The sequence below is a fragment of the Myxocyprinus asiaticus genome, chromosome 37 (genome assembly GCF_019703515.2).
Source record: "Myxocyprinus asiaticus isolate MX2 ecotype Aquarium Trade chromosome 37, UBuf_Myxa_2, whole genome shotgun sequence".
In the NCBI taxonomy this organism is placed as follows: Eukaryota; Metazoa; Chordata; class Actinopteri; order Cypriniformes; family Catostomidae; genus Myxocyprinus; species Myxocyprinus asiaticus.
The window spans coordinates 9,050,960-9,077,194 of NC_059380.1; the positions used below are offsets into that span (position 1 = coordinate 9,050,960).

The following is a 26,235-nucleotide window of genomic DNA, read 5'->3' on the forward strand; positions in this document are numbered from 1 at the left end:
CAGTATGCGCATTTCTACTTTGAAATATATAGGTGTTCCATTATTAGATTTGGCACTGTAGTATTTGGAACTGTGTGATTTCTGAGGGAGAATTTACTGAATTGATTGCATTTATTTCCATGTACTATGATGTTTAAGTGCCCAATTCACTAAAGGAATTGTGCAAATCAGGTAACGGCACAAACATACCCTAAATTTAGTGCCGAACACTATTTGCATGGTGCATTTTCTGATCTTCAGATCAGTTCTGAGTCCTCAGTTGAGGATGCAGCAGACCACCTCAATCTGGCATATTTTACTGTACGGCATCACTCCTCCACTTTGATTCAGACACATGAATCAGCTCTTTATACTGGCGAAAATCCAGATATTTGCCCAGTAATTACACTTTTCTCCATCATTTGATCATCATTTGATGAATTACTGCTGCCATGATCAATTCACGAGTTCACTGGTTCATATAGTCCTGGAGCGCATTAAGGTAAACAGATTTGCCGTGCTGTCCATAATGGAGGGGCTTGAGCACATGACTTATGAGATCCTCCCGGGACTATCCGACTAAAGCAAGAAACAGAAAGACAATTTTGAAAGACAAGTTATGAAATATAAAAGTGGAGATGGGGAGGTTTAGGGATGCTGGAAGAATCATCACCGGTACATTTAAAAATGTACACAAGTGTCTCTTTTTAATAAAATTCAGTTTACCACCTGCTTTCCAGTAATTTGACCACAACAGGCAACTTTAATTGCACCAGACAAAAAGTGCTGAGTCTCATTAACAACACATAATCTATTAAAAGCCGAATTTACATAGCAACAAAGCGTGTTTGTGCTGAAAAAAGTGACAATGTCTTAAAAACGCAGTGCAGTACACTTACACAGAACAAAATGCACGTAAAAGCATCACAAATGTTTAGTGAATTCACGCCTGAGTGTGTGTTTGTGGTCTTTGATTTGTGAATTTGCCATTTAGAATTCAATGGAGCGCTGCATGCACAGGCGTGTCTGTAGTAATTGTGTGTATGTGAGTGTGTATATTAGTTTTGGTAAGACCCACCAGAAACTAGGGAAATAAGAGAGGCAGAGTAGGAGAGATGAGCTGAGAAGGAGAGCTGGCTCCCCAGGAGGTTTTCCGCACTGGGATTACAGTGAAATTCAGTGGTGTGTTGGCTGCTTCCAGTAATGGGGATAAACAGCTCAAAACTGCCACTTAAGTTCTTTTCCACTGAAATCTCTCTCAACAGCCCATCACACAGTCTAGTGTAGCTACTGCTGTGTAATAGACTAGAAACACAGTGATTGTGTTGTTAGCCAATTCAACCTGAATGCCTGCCATTTTTTGCTCTGTAAAGTTGTGTGCATTCCTTTCAATGCCCAATATGCTGTTTTATTTACTACAACTAAACAATTACACTAATGAGCAATCTAGATCTAGTAAAGAGGGGAGAGGAATAGCATTAGTCTCATCCTCACACAGCACACACTGAAAGTCTGATGCATATTGCTCTAAAAAATGGCAGAGCTAGCAGAAAATCTGCAGTTCAGATCTGATTGGCTGGCTGCACCAGTCCGCCTGGTACCAAAGTCGTGCTTACAATTCACCAGGTTGAAAAACTATAACTGAATGTGGCTAGAGGCAACAAATCTTTAAAATATAAGAGTTTTTGGAATTTGGGGCTATATTCCATTTTATTTAATGAAGTTCCAAATGTACGTTTGGGAGGACATTATTCATCTAGGTCCCAAGGATACATACTGTAAGTGGCCGCTTCCCTCACTCCGCGACGATACTTCCGGCATCCCTCCACCTCCCCATTTCCAGCTTTATATTTCATTGCACCTATACCAATTATTGGAGAGCAAGCAAATATGTTTACCATAATAAAATCCAGGACTGTATGTATCAGTGAACTCGTGAATCTGAATTCAGTAGTTCACATGTTAATGCAATCCTTGAATGGAGGAAAACAGTAAACGGATTTGGCTTGCTGTCCATAGTGGAGGGCTCGAGTTTGAGACGGCCCAAGCTCTGAACATCCCCCTCAACGGACTTACTTGCGTTTAGTAAGAAAGTGGAGTTGGGGTGCAGGAGGGATGCCGGAAGGATTGTCGCAGCATCGAGGTAAGTGCTGGTTTATATATGCTTACTCTGGCTCTGTGATTGGTTGGATTGGTTGGAAGAACTTTGTATATAAAACTCCATTTATGTCGAGGGATGGGTGGATCGATCCTAATGTACTGATACTTCCGATACTGATGTTATAATGAGAATATCGATTCACACATAAATATATTGATTTAGAAGGGTTTTTTTTTACACTAGTGATTTTCTTATTCATTTACCAAATAGTAGGATTGGAACTATTTCAGATTAAGACTATACATTTTATATTTAAATGTAATTTTTAAAATGAAACATTTTATCTTCAGAAGTCACAAAAAAATCTTTAATAGTGGTATCTGCAATATTGGCATAGTACTTAGGATATTGGATCAAAAAGAAAGGTGTTATCGCCCATCACTAGTTATTTCTGTGAAATACTAATCAGTATATATAACTTTGATTGGCCATAGGTCTAAATTCTGATGACAAATTCTTCACACATTTCTACTGATTTATTTTCAGTGTTTTTTGTACTGCAAGTCGTGGAACAACACTGCTTTATTTGAATGGATTTTTTTCCACTCAGATAGGCTAAACTTGCCACTAAACATCACATAAAAACAAATTATAAGCTGTGGTTAGTCATTTTACATGTAGGTCACACAGTCCTGTCTTTGTGGGAGGTTCCTGGACAGAATTTGTTGCAAAGTAGACCAGACTTTATGCCGCTACTCAAAAGTCTGGCTCTGTGAGACTAGAACAGCTTTGATTTGAGTGCGGTGTGACAAGTTAATTGCATTACGGACGAAACCACATTTTTATCAATGTTTAATGGGGCCTGGATCTCTTCGACCATCAAAAACACCTCTCAAGTAAATCAAATCCCTTCTGCCCAGTGATCTAAAATAACATAATGAATAATTCATCTGAATTTGTGGCCCCCCACAGATGCACAATCCCAAAACCATGTATGCCAGACACATTACCTGTCATCAGAGTGACATGGTACATTTCAATGATGTTTCAACAAGGAAATGGTGGAGCACAGGGAATATGGAAAACAACCGGGTGAGTGCTAACGAAATGTCCCAAATGGGGGTAGGGGCGAGACTGCTAAGCAGATTTTCAGATGGGATATGAGATGATTGAAGACAACAGATCAGACCATACTTACCCAGTGCGTAGCTCAGAGCCAGCGAGCTGAGAGACAGCAGACACAACAGACTCTTCATCCTCCTACTTCAACCACTCCCAGATAAGGCCTGTCAGCTCCTGGGGAGAAAGAAAAGAGGCCAGATGACTCAACAAAAAACATCTAAATGATTACTTATTTGTTGAGATTGAGGCTATAGTCAGGAGCCAGTTGGATTGTGAGGTGAGCTTCCTTTAGCTAATATAAGCTCCTGGTAAATTTGGTTTTGTGTCTGACTCATACAGGCAGGTTTCTGAAATCCTTCCTGTAATGAAAAAGAGGAGAGAACTTTAAGGGAATAGTTCAATGAAAAAAATAAAATTCTGTCATCATATACTGTTCTTCATGTCGTTACAAACCCGCATTACTTTTTTGCTTCCGTAGAACACAAAATGTGACATTTCGAAGAATATCCTGGACACTTTTTTCCATATAATGAAAGTGAACGTGGACTGGAAATGTCAAGCTCCAAAATGACAAAAGGCACCAGAAAAGCATGATACAAGTGGTCCATATGACTTGTACATTACATCCGTAGTCTTTTGAAGTCATACTACAACGTGATGTGAGACACAGACGGAATGTAAGTCTTGGAATATAGTGCAGGAGACATATGGTCTACTTTTCTGGAGCTTTTGCATCATGTTTGGCTAATTCACCCAAAAATGAAAATTCTCTCATTGTTTACTCACAGTCATTATATCCCAGATGTGTATGACTTTCTTTCTTCACCAGAACACATTAGAAGAATAATAGAAAAATATCTCAGCTCTGCGGGTCCTTAAAATACAGATGGACGGTGATCTGACTTTAGAAGCTCCAAAAATCACAGATAGCCAGCATAAACATCATCGATACGAATCCAGTGGTTAAATAAATATCTTTTAAAGTGAAACAATCGCTTTTGTGTGAAAAAATATCAATATTTAAGTACTTTTTAACTATAATCCAACACTTCCGGTAAGCTTCATGAGAGGGTGAAGATTGTGTACCTCTCTCATACGTAATCTCATGTTCTTCTCTCAGTTGAGACATCCAGGATAAGCACACAAATGCACCATTGTGAGTAAAGAAGCAAATAAATACAGATCTAAACCAAAACCAATGAAGCTTCTGTACAGTGTTCCTCCTACTCACTTGTAAACAGCGCTGTTCCTTCATGTATGTCGCACGAGCCTCAATTCTTGAGTGTTTCACGTGCCAACGCGATTACGTCACACGCACTTACCGCTGCTGACCGGAAATGATGATTTAGTGTTAAAAAAGTACTTATTAGTGCTTATTTTTTTTTCGCACCAAAAGTGATCGTGTCACTTTACAAGACATTAATTTAACCGCTGGACGTCATATGGATGACGTTTATGCTGACTGTCTGTGATTTTTGGGGCTTCAAAAGTTGGATCACCATCCACTTGCATTTTAAGGACCTACTGAGCTAAGATATTTTTCTAATTTTCTTCAAATGTGTTCTGGTGAAGAAAGAAAGTCATACACACCTGGAATATCATGAGGGTAAGTAAATAATGAGAGAATTTTCATTTTTGGGTGAACCATCCCATTAAGAGCTTCAGTTCACCTTCATTTTAATTGCATGGGGGAAAAAAACAGTACAATTCTTCAGTTTTTCCTTTTGTCTTTCCACAGTAGAGAGAAAGCCATACAGGTTTGGAACTACATGAGGGTGAGTAAATAATGGCAGAATTTTTGGGTGAACTAATCCTTTAACAGCATGGGTTGCAAGCTTCATACATGACAAAGAAAAATGGAGTCTGCTATCTTGAAAAAAATGTCACCCATCAGAGAAAATGCAAAAAGAATAAGCAGCTACAGATATTTGTGGATTTCTCTGGTTCATACCCCACTACAATGAATCATGTCCTTTGTTCAAGCACTGTTCTGTTTAAATCCTTAAAACTGAGGAGATTCATAACAGCCCCATCGAACCATTGTGAGGATGCACAGCTGAATGCTTTCTACAGTACTGAGTTATTCTGATATCTCTAACAACCTCAAAACCATCTTTACACTGTCATATTCACAGCTCTCTCTCCCTGTACTGTCACCTGCAGATGCATACCGCAGAGCTGGGGCTAATATGACAGGGGCAATCAACTTTGAACTTGACAAGAGAGGGCACCATGCAGCAGCTGTTTTGCACTCTTCACCATCCGGTCTGCACATCTGCTTTTGGTCTGCAGGATTTCCTCCACTGTGCAACATAACCCCCCAGCCCTATAATTGGCATCTTTTCCTGGCCCAAGTAATGCCAATAGCAGCATGAGCCGCAGCTCTATAGATCCTAGTGAGCCAGATGAAACAGCAGGCGAAGCTAAGAACCACAAAGCATCAGCACAGATAGCTGTTTGTGATGTGCTCTTTACAAGATCAGCCCTCTGGAAATCTCCAAGCAGTAGTTTTTATTGGCTCAAACAAGAAAAAAGGGTGCTTCATCAGAGAAATTCCTTAACTGCAACCAAACAAGACAATGACTGCCACCTGACCCACTCCACGTTACGCCCCCTTGGATCACAAAGCTATTCTATTGGCTGAAAGAACTGTTATAATCATGTGCAATCGCTGGACGATTCATACCGTCTTAATTATGTAAATATGACAAAGAATACCTTTTTGTATTATGTCATATATCATATTATGAAACAGAAGATAGAAATTGTGAAATTAAACATTTCTCTCTTCTGTTTTCTCCAGATAGCTCACAAGCTAACCGCTTAACCTATTAGCTTAGCATACCACTAGCCGATCAGCCTGCTAGCTACACAGTGGTACAGCTTCTTCTTCTCTTCATTTTAATTTCTCCTAGTGATATGGCGGTATGATTATATTCAACAGAACTTTTATGTTGTGGTATATTTAATAATTTTAGAAAGTTCTCATGTTTTAATCTTTGTGGTTAGGGTTAGGTATAGGGGTGGGGTTAAGGTTGGGTTAGGTTTAGGGGAAGGGATAGGTGTCGGATTGCTGTGGGACTCCAGATAAACACAACAAACACAGTGAATGAATTTTACATCCAACTGTTGCACGACTTTAGCATTTCGCCGGTTATTTGAAGTGGGGATAACTTGCAGTGGGTGTGTGAATGAAGCGCGAGTCCAATAAATTTTAATGATTCAGTTTGCTCAGACGGTTCATGTAAATGAACCAGTTCAAATAAACGATTCACTAATTCACTTGAGCCACTGGCATGCATCTTCTTTAAAGGTGCACTCAGTAGTTTTTCCTCATTAAAAAAGTTTTACTCCTAAAGAAATTAATAGTAATTTTGAAACATATGTATAAAATCATGAACACTCACAAGAGATGAAGACTCCAGTCATAACCTTATAAAAGTTTAAAAGTTTTATTCTACACGGAGAGGGTCCCCCCATGGGGGCCACCATGTTAGGATCACATGACTAGACAAATATTACTTGCTAATTCTCAATAACTGCCCTGTTATTTGATACTTTCACTCATGGATTAAATTAATCATAGCTGACTGAGTGAATTTCTACAAAGGCATTGGTATCTGAAAACTATTATGTTTGAATGACGCTCCATCCATGGCCCTTGGTGTCAGTCTAAGATGACATAAACAAAAATTACTGAGTGGGAAGAGAAGTGAAAATTACTGAGTGGATATGGGAAGAAGGTAGTTTGTCATGGATTGCGTAAATTGCCAAAGCAACAGATTTACAGCAAGGTCATAAAAGAGTAAATCAAAGTGTAACAGGCAACTCAAACACACACATACAGCTAATAACATTTCTCTGCAGTCTGCCCAGCATGTTTACCATCTACCATACATACAGTCATCTCTCAGTACATTCTTTTCTCTATAAAAGTAATATTCCTTAAAGGACCCAAAGATTGCCTCAGGCAACAGTGCTCTACTGTTTCCCCCAAGTCTGCTAATGAGACTAAGGCCCCCAAAATTTATTTTTTCCCCCCAGCAGGTGGCCTGTTTAATTCTGAAGTCTTTGTAGAGACTTCACAAAAATACATCTAAGGAATTTTTTTCTTAGTCTATGTACCTCCTGCTTCAGGTTCTCTCGGGCACCTGCTGTAGAATGATTAGGTTCTGCTTTCTCAAAGGGTAAAAAGAAGAAATGAATAAAACAAATACAAATAATAATAAAAAATAAAACAAAAATACAGAAAGCCTCAATTTACAAACAACCAAATATTTTATTTGCAGATGATACAGCAAGAAATATATTAAACGTCAAGATATTCTTAGAGCCCATCAAATTGGTATTCAGTGAACCAATCCAAGACTGATCTAAAATTTATGGCGTAGTGTCCCCAAGTCATGGCCTTATTTATTCAGTGTTTGCAATCCCAGTTTGCCGATAAAGTTAACACTTGATAGCTGGGGCTAAAACTGAAGTTTTGGGAAGAATTGTAATAATGAACCATGCTGGAAAAACACATTTCTGTTCTTTGCAAAAATAAAATATAAAAAAAATAAAATAAAACAGATACCGATAACCAACAGATACAGATAACTGCATTGGCTTCTAATTTAACTGCATTGCATTTGCAGGTGTCTCCATTTCCAATGCCAAAAGCATCAACTTTGTCTCAGATATTTCTTCTATAACTTTTTTTTCAGGAGAGGTAAAAATCGACACAAATGAGACAATAGTTGACACAAAGTAAAAGTATTAATGTGGAAAGCATAGCTCAGATAATTTGGTCTTGGAAGAATTTGGTCATATTAAGCTCATTAAAATCTCTGACTGTATCTGTATCTTGGTAAATCTGAGCACAGTTTGTAATATTGTTGAGATCTCTTATGAAACTCTAGTAGACACGTGTAAGATTACTAGGGTCTTTTTCTTCAAGAGAAAAATCTGAGAAGGAGGAGTTTCCATTTGCTCTCCATTTAACTCACTGCTATCTAGGTAAGCAGAAACAATTGGGTTTTAAAAAGATATATTTTGTTGGTATGGTATTCTCTAAGAAAAATACATTCTTATGAGTCATTCCATAGCAAATCCAAAACAATAGGTCAGCTGGTTATGTAAACAGTGGTGGTTCAACACAATGGACATCTTTTCATGATAGTATTCATGCCATGATTAGCTGTTTGCTGTGATTGCTGCAAGTTTGCTCAGAGCAACGATTCTTCTCCTGACAGTGTTTGAACAGTGACACAAAACTCAAGCCTATTGTTTCACACTGAAAATCTCGGGTACATTAAACCCAATCATTATAATGATTATGCCACTAAGTCTAGAGTCTTTGAACCAAGACAACAAAGCAGAGCAGTGAACATGATTAAACTTTAAACTGCAATGTGTAATTAACAGATACTACTGAGAGTTTACCCAAGCCGATTTATTGAATTAACAGAAATGAAACAGAGGGCAGAGGTTTGTTTATTTCAGGGATGCAAAGGAACCCTAAATATGATGATCATTTGCAAGGGACCCCCTTTCCTAAAACAAATTAAGGCAGATATTTTGATGTATAAAGCAAGCTTGATATTATTAAGACAATGTGTACTTTACAAATTAAATTAAGACAAATTCAGTAATTGACTTTTATATTGTCATTGTTCTAAAGCCAATCGAAATAAAAAAATATTATATTTTTTGTCTGGAAAATATTTATGTTGTATTAAGTTTGCACTGTCACCTCACAGCAAGAAGGTCCTGGGTTTGAGTTCCGGCTCAGCTGGGCCTTTCTGTGTGGAGTTTGCATGTTCTCCCCGTGTTTGCGTGGGTTTCCTCCGGGTGCTCCGGTTTCCCCCACAGTCCAAAAGACATGCAGGTTAAGTTAAATGGTGACCCTAAATTGCCCGTTGGTGTGAGTGAGAGTGTGAATGTGTATGTCTGTGTGTGTTGCCCTGTGATGGACTGGCCACTTGTCCAGGGTGTTTCCCTGCCTTCGGCCCAAGACAACTGGGATGCACTCCCCGCGACCCTACATAGGACAAGCGGCTATAGAAGATGGATGGATGGATGGATGGATGTTTTACTTTCTTTTTTATATGAAATTTCCACGGACCCCCTATAGCAGCGCCTTACGGCTCCTCATGGATCCCCGGACCCCAGTTTGAAAACCCCTGGTTTATTTGGTCATATGTTGAACTTGCTCGTCGAAATGCAATATGCCTATACAAATATGAATACTAACATCTATCATCTCTCAACTCTTTTACACTCACTACTCTCTAAACACCTTCTGCATGTTCAGGCCAATAGATTTACATGCAAGCTCTGCATGCATGCATTCTTTGTCTTATTAGGTTGGTTTATCTTAGTTGGTTTAAGATGGTTTAGCTGGTTTCCCAGTCTGGCCAAGCTGGTGTTCAGCTGGTTTAACCAAAACCCCTCTAAAACCAACAGAACAGACCAGCCTGAGCAGAATGGGAGACCAGCAAACCATCTTAGGCTGGTTTAAACTGCCCCCCACACTCACTCACCGGCTCACTGACTCCGCTGACATACTGCCACTTAGCCCTACACCATGCATTATTTAAGTCTTGCCTTTTCCGATATTTTACCTAGCTGCCACTCACTGAGGCGGCAATAATCAACTGAAAAGTTAAATGAGGGTTAGAGGGCTGCTATCCAAAAAGCAAAGAGCACAGGGCTTTATCTTGAACTAAAGCCTAGGAATTATGCTAATTAATATGTGAAAGATTTTCATAATTATGTCATAATTATTTTGAGTGTAGCCTTTATCTGCAGGCAACTTTCTGCTTGAGTGTGGCACATTAAGAAAACTACACCACCAATATAACTTGTATAGAACATTGTGTGGCTGTCCAGGGCATGTTTACTGTCACCTACAGCCTGATATAATATACCTTTGGAGTGCCTTACTGTCACAGTCACTCTAATTGGTGCCACCACAAGGGACAGGGAAGCACAGACAGATGTAGGGGGAAAGTGCTGAGGTTGGGTACAGCATATGGCCTTAGACAGACAGCATGACAGCAAGTGATGAAGAGAACCGTCAGCTTGAAATGCTGTATTTGCTTGACTTTACTGGATGTCTAAAATCGGAACCCTGCTCTTAAGTTAAAATGGCTCATATTTCACAGATTCAAAGATCAGTGCTCAACTGAGACACACTTCTTGTGAATTAACTTCATCTAAATGCCTGAAATGTTTCCGTTTGGTTTAGCAAAGACAGAGTCATCTAAATTGAGCTTAAACTGCAATGTGGAGCCTCTCAATTTGCACGCAGTGTGAAAGGTCTTTTCTGGTGTACATTTCATATTGGCATTGCTAAAAAAAAACATATTAAGTGTGGGCAGGAATGATGCCTCGTGTTGCAGGGACATATAGCAAAGACATAATAATGCATTCCCTGGTGAAAGAAAAACAGCTTAAACCTGCCTAAGAAGGTTTGCTGCTCTTAGCTGGTCTTCCAGTCTGGTCAGGCTGGTCTGTTTGCTGGTTTTGGAGGGGTTTTGGGCACCAGCTTAAACCAGCAAATCAGCTTAGGCTGTTATTTTCATCAGGATATACATTCAATATAATATCAGTACATAAAACTATGGCAGCAGCAGTCTGTGCACACCCTGTTTCGAATGTTCTGAATTTGTACCAATGCATTTAATGGCACCTCATTCCCTCCTCTTTCCTGCAGATGGTACGTAAGGTAGTGCCAGTCTGGACATTTAAGGCCACGGTCATACATAAAACTTAAGAGAGAGAGTATGTGAGAGAGAGAGACCTGAGGAAGACAAACAGCCTCTTGTGGACCCTCTAGCCCTCCTGTAACTGCAATATTAACAAGATAGTCTGCGAGTGTTGACAGCAAGCCAAGATGAAATGTCCTGTAATAGCTCGGCTCACTTCATAGAGGACCATGATATGCTTGTGCTTTTGAAATGGGAACAGGTTGACTTTTAAAAGGGTTATTATAGTCTTCTTTTGGTAAGAAATTTGATGGAATGATATTTCAAACATTGATAGATCTAATAAGTTGTTAACTAATAAGTTGTAAGTGTTTACACTAAAAACTCCTATTAGTGATAGATTGATATATTGTCCTGGCCTATATTAGCCGATAACCATATATGCTTGGCTGATTAACAGAAGAGTTAAGGCTCTGATACACTCACAGCGAAGTTCTTCTTCACTCTTTGCTCAGAGCTAGAAAGAAGGTAGAAACAGCTGAAACAACGGGATACTGTTTGCAAACATTCTGACACTGCCCAAAGTGCTGGGGCCAGCATTTAAAAGAGCATTCAAATTTGAGACACATACTGAAAAAAAAGCAATGAGACATGAAAATGAGTTATCAATGACTACATGCCTCATACTATCTATAGGATTCATATGATATCAGTAAAAGAAGCTGTTTTAACCACTCAATGATAATATACAGTGTATTAGGTATGGATCTTGTGTAATTTGTCATGTTTACTATATGCATTCATGATGCTAATGTTAATGCTAACATGCTATATGTAGTCAAAATATGCACCGGTTACCACTGTGCAAATTACGGGGGGTCTAAGGGGGTCTCAGACCCCCTAAATGCAACAGGAAATCCCCTGGAAAGCGAACTTGCGCATTCTTGGGGGTCTTATTTAAAATCATGCAATAAATTAAATACGTCGTTTAACACCATTATTTTTAATGGTGTAGTAATGCATATATTTTATTTGACATATAAAAATGTAATTCTGTTAATTCTGTTGTGCAATTTCCTAAAAATTGATCATAATCTACTTCGCTCCCCCTTGGTCTCTCTCTCACTCATGTGGGCATGTGTGCGAAAAATGGGAAATGTAAAGTCATTTGCACTCTTTGTACTGTGGAATTTTATCATCATTGAAGCTCACAAATGCAACATGGAAATGAAACATGAATACTAACTAGCGAAGTGGTAGGTCTTCTGCGATCTGTAGCATCTTCAGTTTAGTTTTCAGAAACTTGCCAGACAGACACGAGCCAGTCAGACACTGATGTATGCGCAAGGCAACCTGTGTGTCCCGAAAATGATATAAATATATTTTTTTTTGATCAAAATGTCTAGAATGTAAATGTGTCTATTGTTCATAAAGATTACAGAGGTGCAAGCGCAAAACAATCGATAAACAAGTAGATTTTTTAGGTGCTGTAATAAAGGGGGAGAACAAAAAGACAGAGGTCTTTCCTGTCATCCAGGCTTGGTTCTATGGGAGTGCTTAAATTGATGTTAGAGCAACCTCAATTGAATGCAAGGCTTTAAACACAATATACATTGAGGGGGACAAGTCCCCCCAATAATCAGATATGGCCAGATTGTACCCCCCCCCCCCAATAATTGTTATCCGTGTTGCTGTTCTGCTGCAGTTCATTATGTGCTGCTGTTTAATTGTCATTAAGTTGTTGCAGGAATAATATAATGGTTTAAAAAAGTTTAATTTTTAGCATGCACAGTGGTCTAACACTGCTCATCAATGTCATTTGAGATAGCCAATCAAATCGATGAAGGTGGGACTCAAATTGAAAAAGCTGAGGGGAACCGCGTGGATTATTCCAGCGCCATGCAGCACGCACGCATCAGTGTCAGCAGTTCAGGTTAAGAGCGTTAGTGTCATGTAAGATGTCAGTATCTAACTAAACATGCAATATTTGCCCACTATTCTATGACTGAAATGTTGTGCAGACCAACAGTAATTTCCAATGTTGCAAACTATTCACCATTTGGCGAAATTTGCTGTTTTGAATTAAAAATATGTCACGTACAGTACATGAGCCGTTTTCAGCATATCAGGCTTAATACAAAGAGCGAATGTGAGTATATTGTAAAGGAATTGAATGAATGTGGTTATCTGGTAAGTTTCTGAAGTACCTTTTTAGAAAATTCACTTGATATTGTCTTAGAAAATTATCTAAACACTAAGCAGAGAGTTATCACCCTCAGATTAAAACACGGTAAGACCTGTGTCTTGTGGCTTCAATTTAATTTTTAGGTTGTGACAAGGACAGACTAGTGTCATATATTTTTAATGCACAGATTATTAGGTAATAATTTAAAATCAATTTAAGATTTTCTAAATAATTTCTTTATGTTTTTAATTAATTCTGAATTTTGTACAGTATCTCCTAAGAGTCTACTTTTAAAAGAGACCATTTTATTTTGAGGATGAGCCACCAATTAAAGTAGTTCACCTAAAAATTTTAAATGTACTTTTACTCACTCATATACTCACCCTTATGTTGTTCAAAACCCACATGCTGTTACTTTTTCTTGGAACATAAAAATAGATATTTTAAGCAGGTCTGATCCATAGAACAACAGTTTATAGTGAGCAGGAGCTGTCAAGATTCAAAGAGGACAAATACTATAAAGCACTATTAAAGGTTCAGTATAAAGACATCAAAACAGTAGTCCATATGAAACACATTATTCTGTTTCTTTCTTTCTCTTTCTCTCTGTTGGTCCCGTCCTACTGTTTCTCATTTTTGGTTCTGGTCAAACACCTGAGCATACTGATCGAGCTGCTTATAGCCACAGGCAGGCCAGCATTAACAGTCTGCTGTGTGGTTTTCCACAGTGCTTCACTGAGTTTTAATTTGCTGGTACTGCTTTGTCTGTCACTGTCAGGTTAAACCCCTGGCCATGGCTGTCCCCTGCCTACAAAACACCTCTCTCTCACTACAACCATCACCAATAAACCTCAGTGAGCCCGTGCCCATTTACATACTACCTTTATTGTCTTTTTTCAAGATGTAGTTGGACCAAAATCAACATTCAGGCAGGTCATGTTCAATTTGCACAGTCATGCTTATTAAATTAAACTTCTGTAATATAGGGTCTAACGGCTAAAGGCCCTGCAGGGTAAAGGCTCCATTGATTTTATTTTCTCCCAAAACACTAAATAGCAACCAAAAACTACCACAGCACTTCCCTAAACACCTGTTAGCCACTACGCACTGCAAAAATGTTCTGATCCATGAGATCTTTGCATGGGGGGTTTAAAGGTTGATTCTGAGGCAATTTTATCTAATTGTTAATATTTTTTAAAATGCTGCAAATTTATGTAACTAATGAAAATCCCTGAAATTATCACATTTATTTTGAGACAAAATACTTATTTATAATTTTCAGTTTTGTTTAAGGTCATTAAATCAAACATTTTTCAATAACTGTCCAGTAAGTAAAAGGGTAATATTTGGGGTAAAAAGTTTTTTAACATAGTTTTTTTTTTTGTGGGGTGAATAGATTTGTGATAAAATAAAAAAGATTCAAAGTGGGCTCAAATTGACATATTCAATCATAATAGCAATTAATTTGTTTAGAGAATACTTGATATGTAATAAAATGCCAAATGTGTTTGAAATTAACAGGAAATGGTTGACTTTTTCTGAAGTAGTTATTTTTAGTAAGCATCATCTTAATTTGTTACTCAAAACAGCATCTTGGTGTCTCAAATCTATTTGCATTAGTTGACAAATATTGCACTATAACTATTGCCCTGTATCTACACGATATCACTTTAAACCCCCTAGGGGCCTTTTACCCCAAGTGAGGTAGACTTTTACCACTACCTTTTTCAAAAACTGAATTTTAATCAAAACAACCTTCCGTTATTATTTCTTTTCACACAAATTATGTTGCTCCATCAATATTCAATAAAAATAAAAAAAAGAATTTGACCTTGATACATTTTGTCACCAGAAAAAAGCAAAATTTCCTTAAGGGGTGCCTTTAGCCCCATTGAAACCTACTTTTTAGTGCTTCAACTAGCATTGAAAAAAGAGGCAGGCAGATATGTAAGATCTCAAAGCCAATTGAGTGCTTATGGTAAGGGTGTAGCACAGTGAAACAACATGAGAACACACAGGATTTCGGCATGTTGTTTCCAATATTTCCAGTACCCTAGGATCGGCCACATTGTGCCGATTCACCCACAAGTGCCATCTCCCATCATATATTTTTGCATTAGCTCCAGTATGTTTACCGTACCCTGTGATGCGACCAGAAGCGTGTTTCATCAGCAACGTGAGAGACCCGGGTTCGGATGCCGCGTTGAAATCAGGAAGTAATCACGTTCGCATAATCGGTAATGAGAGAGATTCAGAGATTGCATTTTTCTGTCTAACATTACATTTTTAAGTCACTGATTGATTGTTAGGTTTAGGATGGGTTGGGGGGTACAGTTTATAAAATATACATTCCTCTTCACTGTATTACATCCTGAAAACAACTCGCTTTTGGCGCCCCTCTGTGGACATTTCACCCGGAAAATCGACCTCAAACGTTCCCATATGCCCAAAAACACTTTCCGTAAACTTGATTTTAGCTAAAGAAAAGTCAACCTACTGTTTCCAATTTCACTATGAGATCAGTCTATAGGAAAATGCTGAAAAAATAGAATACAATTTTGTAAAAACAAAGACTCGATGACAAACCAAAGGCAAAAACACTTAGAAGCACAGTGTTTCAAATGGAGACAACACTTATCAATCAGATTTTACTGATAAGAACTGAAAAATACTCGACACATCAAGTGACGAGTATCTCATTCCACAGGGCTGAGTCACAGAACAAGGCGCATTGGACACACTGACCTTGCAAGCTTTTGTGCATGATCAAAATTTATGAATTGGAGCAGTTTGTTCTGACACTAAATTCAGACTACATTCATTACAACATGCTGAAGAAGACTTGATGGACCTTTTTCACATATCCAGGTTTGGAATGCAGAAGTAAACGATAGCAGGATAAACTTGTAGGTAAATGCGAGACCACAGCAAATATCATTTTTTTTTTTTTTTTTTTTAAATAGAGAGCGGTAGATTACAGCAGTCTGAATGAGAGAAAGATGCAAAATTTACAGTCACTCTGTCAGTAGATGTAATATAAACCTCCTCGCACCTTAGGAAACTTGTTTGTTTTTTGTTTGGGTTTTTTTTTGGTTTTTTACTTATTACAGTGTAATATAAAAAAGATAATGTTATAAATTTACACTGAATAGTGTTAAAAATTGCAAATATAAAACGCTGTTAGTCTGTCAAAAGGGTCCAACAGAAATGCTGTACATTTTACTGTTACCCTTTAAATTTAATAATTAAATGATTTTTGAGCAATGTAATATATTATATATATATTAATAGATATAGACATTTCCGTAGATTGATTCCTATATAAACATGTCTTTTTTTTCATACAGTCTTTTATCATGGAGTTTCCATTACAAAAAAGTGCCCCCATGTCCAATGTCAATGCACTTCAACCTAATAATATATACAGATTAATACTGGTACTGTTGGGTTCAGGCTCAAGAATAAAAAGCAAATGTGCAACTAACCGTGAGAGAGAGATGTTTAAATGAATGTTGCCACCATAATTTTTAAATGTTTAATAAATCTTCATTGTTTTTGTGCCAGATAAATATCGTCCCATGTAGCATGTAGTAATCGGCCCGAGCTCGGCAGCCTAGCGGCACCTGCGGCTCAGACTCGGCATCAGCAGGTATGATCTGGGTCAAGTGATACCTGCAGCCAGTTGCCTCACGTGTGTTTTAGTTATGGCGTTAAAGCTCTGGGCCGATTCTGGCTCAACACAGCTGGGCCAGATCAGGCCACTTGGTCTGGGCCACTTCTAGAAATGATTCGGCTTGGATTGATCTTTATTAGGCTGCATTACTGAATGTCTATTGTCTATTGTCTATCGTAAAATAAACATCATACACCTGTAATGTCGGAAAATCTATAAACCACACATTTAATATCGTGAATACAGTATTAAATGAGTTTAATAAAAGCAAAAGACAATAACTGCTTTGCCTTTTACCAAACTGTATTGTTCATTTTGTTTAGACCTACCACATTTAAGTTCATGCTCCTCATTTAAGTTTAAATACTTCACAAATATTCTGAAGTCATAATATGTACTTTATAAGATTACTCAATTCAGTGAATTGATTTAGTTATTACTCAACTTAGAGATTACTTAATTAAAACTATGTGAGTTGAAAAATTGTCTTTCACGCATATGTATATGGGCCTAATTGCTCCTTGTAACATTTTTTACTTTTTTCATGCACATGTAAACACTCTTATATGTTTGTAAAATGTTGTCAATAAATGTTCTTCACGCATTCAGGTGAGCTCTTGTACATTTATTATAATGACATGGTTATATAGATTTGTAAACATACATTATTTATGTATTATAAACAATAATTAAAATGCAGGAGAATTTTTAGGCTGAATATCAGTTTTAAAAGGTAAAATTTCTTAACGGTACATACAATAGTTACATAACTCGGGCCAGCTCTGGCACGCTGTCACTTCTAGCTTCGGGCCGATTCCGTCTAAACTCCGGCAGTGTCAGCGCGTCACCGGCTGCCACATCTGGGCCGATTGATTCGGGCCGGAATCGGGGAGTGAGTAAACAGGCATCCAGCCCGTGTACAGGAGACAGAAGCGGGCCAAAGGGATAGGATCCGGCAGGTGAGATTCTAAACAGAACTGGCCCGAGTGTATTTTGCTACCTGGGGTTCTAATTAAATAATATGTAATCTGATTATTAATAGGACTATTCATAGCCTACAAATGTTGCTTTTGAAAGATTAGTTTAGCCTAACTACAAATATGAGTAGCTTGTAGCTTGGAAAGCGACAGTTTCAAAGCTGCTTTCAAAAAAATAAATTACTTCATCGAAAAGAAGCAGGCCTACACTGTAATAGAAGTCAAACGTGTGTTTGTCAAAAGGTCTGTTTGGTCAGTAGTTCACCGTTTGCACAGGTAAGACACATATTGTCTATCTGCCGGCTATCTCTCCCCTGTAAACAAAACACAAGCTCGCAACATTATTCCGAACAACTGTTCACTTTACAACAGACTACCATATGGGCCATTCACACCGTTTTTCTACGTAAACATACCCTAAACGGACGTATTTGACGTTGTGCCGTGCCTCGCTGTTTTTTGTAGCGTCTCGACAAAAAGTGCCGCGTTTTTTAGACACCGTATCAAGTTGAAAAGAACTTCAACTGTTAAAAAACGCGTCTCGAGACACATGCGTTCTGCTCTGTTCGTTGCGCAGCGTCTAGGTTTTGGTAGCGCAAGGACGCGTTCGGTGTGAACGGCCCCATAGATGGCCAAAACACTCTAAATATTATTCAGGTACACTATCTATTGCGCAATCATTTGATACAGGATATGGGACGCTTTCAATGGTCGGAACAGTCTAAACAAAACACGCGTGAGAAAACCACCTCAAAACACACAAACAGCGAAATCATCGTAATACAAATGTTAATTGGCTCGTTGCTGTTTGAATAACAACGTTTTGAAAGCGGTTTCTTACCTTTGAAAGAGCGGCTATAAATGAGGACGTGCTCGCAGTGTTTCTCTGCCTCCAACAGTGCTGCTGCTGATGCTGAACGGATGCTGCGCGCCTTTAACGCCCTGCGTCAATAACAGCAACTGGGCTTTTCTTAGGTTTCAAGATTTTTTTCTCTCTCGAAAGAGCTTTGCAGCCCCCTTTCTTAATAAGGATGTGTCGTCTGTGTGACACGGTATCTTTTCCTCACTCTCTGTCTTCCTCGCTATCTTCCTTTCATTATAGCCTAAAAATCATTCTTCCTCCTCCCCCCCACTCCCTCTCACTCTCCTACCATGAGCCAATCTACCTTCCTCTCCCCTCCCTCTCTCTGTCTGCTTGATTGAAATGGAAGAATAAGATTAATGCAATCCAAGTAAATGAACCTATTTTTTTCAGACAAAGAAGGTAGCTGTTTTACAAATGAGGTAAAGTGTGCACCCTTCCTTCAACACACACACACACACACACACACACACACACACACACACACACACACACACACACACACAGAGAGAGAGAGAGAGAGAGAGAGAGAGAGAGAGAGAGAGAGAGATGCACTAACACACCCCTTCACACCTTTTTAATGAAAACCCCATGGCACACGCTCACATGTCATTGTCTGGTGAGTCTGGTGAGACAATTTAATTTTATTATAATTTTTTTTTTAAAATAAAACATTTAGTAAATAATGATATTCCTGCCACACTGATTAAGAAAGATTGAGACAACACATGTTGCATTCAAACACTTGCTGACGGTAGAAATGGACATTTATGAAAAAACATGAATACTCATTTTATTCAAATCAATTTAATATAAATTAAATTATAATATTGTTATATGTGTGTATATACACTATATATATATATATATATATATATATATATATATATATATATATATATATATATATATATATATACAACATAAACGTATATATATAATTTAAAAACCTTAGGCATCAGTTTCCCCCTTTGCTGTAATAACAGCTTCCACTCTTTTGGGAAGGCTTTCCACTATACTGTATGTAGTAACATGGCTGCAGGGATTTGCACTCATTCAGACACAAGGCTATCAGTGAGGTCAGGAACTGATGTTGGTCGATGGGGCCTGACTTACAGTTGCTGTTCCAGTTCACCCCAAAAGTGATCAGTGGGGTTCAGGTCTGGGCTTTGTGCAGGCCAGTCAATTTCTTCCACGCCAGACACAGTAAACCATTTCTTTATGGACCTCACTTTGTTCACAGGGGTATTGTCTTGCTGGAACAGAAAAGGGCTATCCCCAAACAGTTGCCACAAATTTGGAAGCACACAAAGCCCAAGCCATTACATAAAGAAGCATTAAGAATTTTCTTTACTGGATTTAATGGAGTAACCAAATTCGTTAATTAGAAGGGGGTGTCCACAAACTTTTGGCAATATAGTGTGTATATATATATATATATATATATATATATATATATATATATATATATATATATATATATATATATATATATATATATATATTTTTTTCTCCTGAAGTAATCTCACATGTGTCTACTCTAGAGTTTCAGAAGTCACAAATTGTGCTCAGAATTGCCAAAATATTAAAGTCTGCAATCAAAAGTCAGCGATTTCAACATGAACTCAAACATCAAATTCTTCCAAGACAAATGATTTGGGTCATCCACATTCATTTTAAAATACTACACTCTAACTGAATAATAAAAAAATGGTTAACTAACTGTATATGAAACATTTTAAACAATTTTTATTTTAATTTCTCCCAAAGAATTTGAGAAGAAACATGATACTTTAATGAAACATTACGGAGAACTCATTAAAGCATCAGTAGCAAGAGCAACCTCTAGTCCGAACAATACATTTTAAAGTAAATTATCACTTAACTTTTTTATTTACAATAAAATACATAATACAATTAAATACAAAATTTATTTTGAGGAAATTATTATTATTATTATTATTATTATTATTATTATTATTTTTTTTTTTTTGAGGGAATTTTGTTGTAGCCTAATAATTTTACTCAAGACTGGCAGATGAAGGCTAAATAATGTGCATTATTTCAAACTTGGAGTATCACTCTTTTTATTAAATTCCAAGTGCCAGAGGATGTTTATTTTTTAATTTTTTAAAGAAAATAAAGATAGACAGCAAATAGATATGACATTCAATTTCTTTCTCTTTTTAATTGGTTTTTGAAAAATTGTACTGTAGCGCAAAAAAAAAAAAAACATGATGTGATTTCAGGCAAAGGCCTAAACCGGTAATAAACTAATCTTAAAATTGAGGTACAGATGCCTTTGTGAAGAGAGAGAGAGAGAGAGAGAGAGAGAGAGAGAGAAAAGTTGCTTAGCACAGATGAAGAAAAAGCGATTTGTTAATTGATCATGTTGCCTCGGTATGAAGTCATGAAAGGAGAGATTAAATAGCTGCCTGACATGCTAGAGTGCAATGGTTTTTAAATAAATTTATTTGACAAGATTCCAGGAAGTTCCAGACTCCTCATTCTCCCCCTGCCCGCTCGTGCACATCCAAGAAGATGCTATCATTTTTCAGTGCCCTGGTCCCCTGGGACTGACACTGCTCGTCTAAGCCGGACCTCGCCAGTACTAAGAGCCTGTAGCCACTGATTGACTGTGTGCCGGTCCCTGCTGTCGTATTAATTTTCATTTTGACTGCTGGAGCCTCAACAAATCTCATCAATGCTGTCACGGACTGTGGCAGCATGTATGTGATTCAGGCACTGAGCCTTTGTGTGTGTATGTGTGTTTGCCTGGCTGATGTGATACACTATATCCTGATTCTCTTTGTTCTGGCCATGTAATGAATAGCTATTGATGCCAGAAGAAAACTTGTCACTATACTTGCATGTTGCAGAAAAACATGGATTTTTACTGTCCTTTGCCACAATGAAAACATAAAACACTAGGCACTTTCCCAAAGGAAAACACTGGGCTTCTATACACAAAGCCATATACAGTATACATATATTGTGTATGCTAGATCTTTTCTTAAAGATCAACAGTAAAAAAAATAATTGAAAAGTTTCACACCTAAAAAGTTAATGGTACTTTTTGACAAATAAAATAAGATTTGGAATAAGATGAAGACTCCAGTCATATCAGTGGCTTTGAAAAGCTATTTTCACATGCTATCTAAATTATCTTACTTCCCACTTCTGAAGTTGTAATTGCTAGTAGGCTATTTCACATTCAAGTGTTTTGTTGCCAGGTGCATTCTTGCATATTTCTTGGGGAACTCTTATTTGTACATCATAATCTGTATGTTAGTCAGTGTGCTGAAGACAATGGAATTTTGGTAAAATACATACTATTTTCTCTGTGTAAAAACTTTACAGTATAACATCAAATGACATCAAAAGGTCATTGAAATATGAAAATGTTTAGACCGAAAGACCGAAACGGCAAGTGATAACACGGTAGCTGCATTTAAGTTTTTATTTTTTTATAAAACCTATCATTCACTTCACACGCTGTACTCTCCTCTGCCATGTTAAAATTTGATGTCTCCTCCCAGCTCAGGTGTCAGAATAATCTTCCAATTTCCCAGTTGTAATTACAACTTGAGGGGGCATTCATGTGCACCTTTCAGGCTGATCTCATGAAATTTACTTGACCATGACAACATTTTGGCATATTCAAAATTTACATGCTGTATTACACATTTCGCTGCAGTTTTCCAGTGGAAATGTCCAGCTGGGGGCACCAAAAGTGAGTGAAATGGTGTTCAGACGAGGTTTTAAGGTGAATTTTAGATGGATGTTTTAATGATTAAAATGTACTGTACCTCCCTAACCTAAAACTTTAACCTAAACCTAACCAATAGTGTTTTAAAATATAAATGAGATGTTAAAAAAGACATCCTTACCCAACCAATGCCTTAACCTAATCGATAGTGTTTTAAAATAAAGAAGCAAAATGAAAAGCACATTTTCTGAAGCAACCACGTCATTTCGTGTCGCTTCTATGACTCTGTCATATTGCCTTTCAGCTTGCATTCTTGACTGGTCTTGATCCACAGTCCTCTGAGTCCAAAGGCCAGTGCTCTATGAGGTGAGCTACCATGCAAGCTAATCACACTGGAATAAATGTATATGTGTAGGGGGGTCTGTAATATAAGCGTTAAAATGTATCGTTTTTCAAAAGATGCGTTAGAGTAAAAGTACGTCGATATCATAACATAGCAGGGTCTGAGTAATAGAGAGAAAAATAAGTATTTATAAAGTCATAATCAGCTACTAAAGTCATGATTTGAGTGAAAGTGAATAAAACACACAGTTGTTGTAGCACCTCTAGTGTTCATTGCACCTGGAAACTGCAGGGAATTGTACCTGGAGACATGCATAACAAGTTTTGTAAAAATGTATATACAGTCACGTTTTCACTATGAGACCAGGTTGGCACCTTTCCAAGTAAGAAACTTGTATTTATGATCATTCTGATGGCACATAAAGGGAGCATTATTCTACATCAGATGGTGGTCCACCCTCATGGTGGCCACCATATTAAGATCACATGACCAGATGAATGCAACCCATTTATTAGAAATTTTTAGTTGCAAAATAAAGTAATAATGAGTGACAAATACACCTCCAAATAGAGTGTTTCTACAACTGCATACAATTACACCAAAAACATTTTTTTTAGCATGATGCTGCATCCCTTGCCAATAGGTGTCAGTATAAAGACCAGTGTCGTAACCAGAATGATTACACAGGAAGTCGTCATGTTGCTACCGAATGTTCCAGTACCCTGACATCTACACCATTCTGCTGAGTTACTGCCAAGCGGCATCTCCCATCAGACATTTGTGCACCAGTTCAAGTGTGTTTACCTTCTCTTGTGGTGCAACTCATAGCATGTTATGTTAGCATTGGAGACACGTGTTCTTGTCTTGCATTGAAACCAGAAAGTAAACGTGTTCGCATAAAGACGAGCGTGATTAGATAACATTTTTACTCCATTGACGGCTAGGTTTGTGGTTGGGGTTAGAGTTAATAAAATATGCATTCCAGACACAGAATGAGAAACGATCACTTTTAGGAGGAAGCAATGGGTGAAACACAACAGAAACAGGAATCACTACTAATAATTTGTCACATAGTCCAAAAAATGTGCCGTTTATGACGATGAATACCAGTGAGATGCTGAATTTCAATCCGTATTATATATTTATAATAGGTCCTATATATTATATTTAGAAATATTTGAATTGTTAGGCATTATTTATATGAATTATCCTTATTTGGGGGATCTTATCTTTCTCAGCAAATAATGATGTATGTGATTCGATTCATTAATCTGCATGTCATGTAATTAATTTGATACATTTTTTTTAATCAACTGACAGCCCTAGGTTTTTTTTATTTTTTTTTTATTTTTGTTTGTTTGTTTACTGATCACTCACACATTAATACATGTCTGGACAAGACAGGAAAGCCTACTTTCAATAACACCATTGTATTGCACATTGAGTAATGCTGGTAAAAAAAAAAAAAAAACAGCATGTAAACTACATAAATTGAATATTATGCTGCTAATGTTTATGTCTGGTTGCTTTCACTCCAGGCTTTCTGTTTTGGCTGGCTACAAACCCCCTGAAGAAAAGCAGAGCTCCATCTGTTGCTTTCAGAAGGATCAATATTTATAATTTCTAAAGATGTCTAAAAGCTCTGGGTAACTCGAGCATTTTGCCCAAGGCCCCACTGCCTGCCTTCAACTGCCACTGAAGAACAACCATTTTGTGCCCATGCAAAGGCCACCCAGTCTCTCTACTGGACTGATCAAAATACTAATTTCTGATTGTGTAGAAATAATATATAAGATAAGAGTGTTGTCTGAGAGGCTGAATGTCAGCTTCTTGCTACAGTTGGATGACTTATGTGTGTAGTCATGGAGAGAACCAATTCAATAATTCAAATCGCAAAGTATTTTCAAGATCTGCCTTTTTACTTGTTATTTCAATAGAGTTGAATAGATATAGAACCAAGAAAAACTCTCATTGCATTGCCAGTGGTAGTTTCGATGTATAGGACACACACATATGGGGCTTTTCCACTGCAAGATACAGCTCAACTCGACTCGACTCTGCTTGCTTTTTGGGGGTTTTCTACTGCGGATAGTACCTGGTACCTGATTCTTTTTTTAGTACCACCTCGGTCGAGGTTCCAAGCAAGCCGAGCCGACACTAAATGTGATGTCAAAACCCTGCAGATCACTGATTGGTCAGAGAGAATCATCACTACCAGTGTCACTGGATTTGCGACACGGGACATCAACCCGCTAGTTTTAAAGTTAGCAACAGCGACAGCAATATAATTTGTTCACGCGACTTTCGAATTGTAAAAAGAAATGACTGTGCGCAAAACCACGCTGTGGTCAATAAACGAGGTGCAGACGTTCCTCTCGTTAGCAACAAACGAAACGACGCAAAACAAAAAATTATTTTAGGAAGTGTCTCAGTTGTTGGCCGCACACGGCTACCACCGGACCTACCAACAGTGTAGGGAAAAGTTAAAAAAAAAACTTAAAAGTAACTTCAGAACCATCAAGGACCACAACAGCTGGAGTGGTTCAAACAGAAGAAAGTGGAAGTGGTTCGACCAAATGGATGCTATCTATGGCAATAGACTGGCAAGCAATGGGAGGGAGAGTGCCCTGGACTCGCCATTGCTGGAGTCCATGATGGAGGATGGTATGTTTTGTTACATTAACTCTATATTCAGCTTGAAAGCTTCACTTTATTTAGTTGACCAGCTACTGGAAAGCTTGCTTCTAAAACAATCAGGCCAATTTAACTGTTACACTTGTGTAAAATCACCATGCAACAACTGCTTTATGCAGCACAATGAGCTAGTAGCTAACAGCTAGCGGTCGTGTTATTGTTTATGGTCAGTAATGTTTGTGTCACATTTAAGATGATGTCACAGCAGTAGAGGCGGCGCAACTATGACGATCAGCCTATATCCCACCCATGTTGAGGCGGCACTAAACTGCAGTGGAAAAGCAAGCTCAGAAAAGTAAAGCGAGCAGAGTCGAGTCGAGTTGAACCGTAACGTGCAATGGAAAAGTGCCAATAGACTTACAGTCCTGCATGCATGACACCTACATAACATTTGCACACAGAATATGGCAGGACTGAACACATGACAATGAAACACACTGTGAAAGTGTTCTCGGCTAATATTTAAGAGTTCTAAATATTCCATTTCCATCCTCTGTTATTCAAATGTCCAATAAATGGAGCCCTTTTCAATCCGTTTCCTTTTCCTCATTTCCAGGCAAATGGACAATTAGCATTTAAATAGAAGGACTCTCAGATAGCACAGACAGCGACTGGCCCTATCTCAAAAACTCTTCATACACTGGGGACACAGAAAAACACTGACAGCAATCTAAAGGAGCACTGCCACTCTTACGTAAAGGGAGGCACCTGGACACAGTCCTCTAGGGGCTGTCTGTCATTTCTCATTGATGTGCACATTGGCTGTCAGTTGTATATGTGCATATGTATGTGCATGTCTTGAGTGGGTTGATCAGAGGTCCAGCAGACTCTGCCTGTCAGCCTGCAGTAGCCTGTAAATGCATTCACAGTACAACTAGACATGTACTCTATGAAATATG

At 38.0% G+C, this 26,235-nt stretch overlaps 1 protein-coding gene across 1 annotated transcript in view; it reads right to left on the reverse strand.

Annotated features, from left to right (window-relative positions):
- The window catches only part of LOC127428130 (contactin-2-like), a 45,470-nt gene extending 26,685 nt beyond the window's left edge, over positions 1–18,785 (reverse strand). The window contains exons 1-2 of the mRNA XM_051676233.1: positions 18,570–18,785; positions 3,279–3,376 (exon numbers count right to left, since the gene is read on the reverse strand). Coding sequence (XP_051532193.1) covers positions 3,279–3,336 — 58 coding nt within the window. The 5' untranslated portion in view covers positions 3,337–3,376; positions 18,570–18,785. The remainder of the gene's footprint in view (positions 1–3,278; positions 3,377–18,569) is intronic.
- Positions 18,786–26,235: the final 7,450 nt, after the last annotated feature.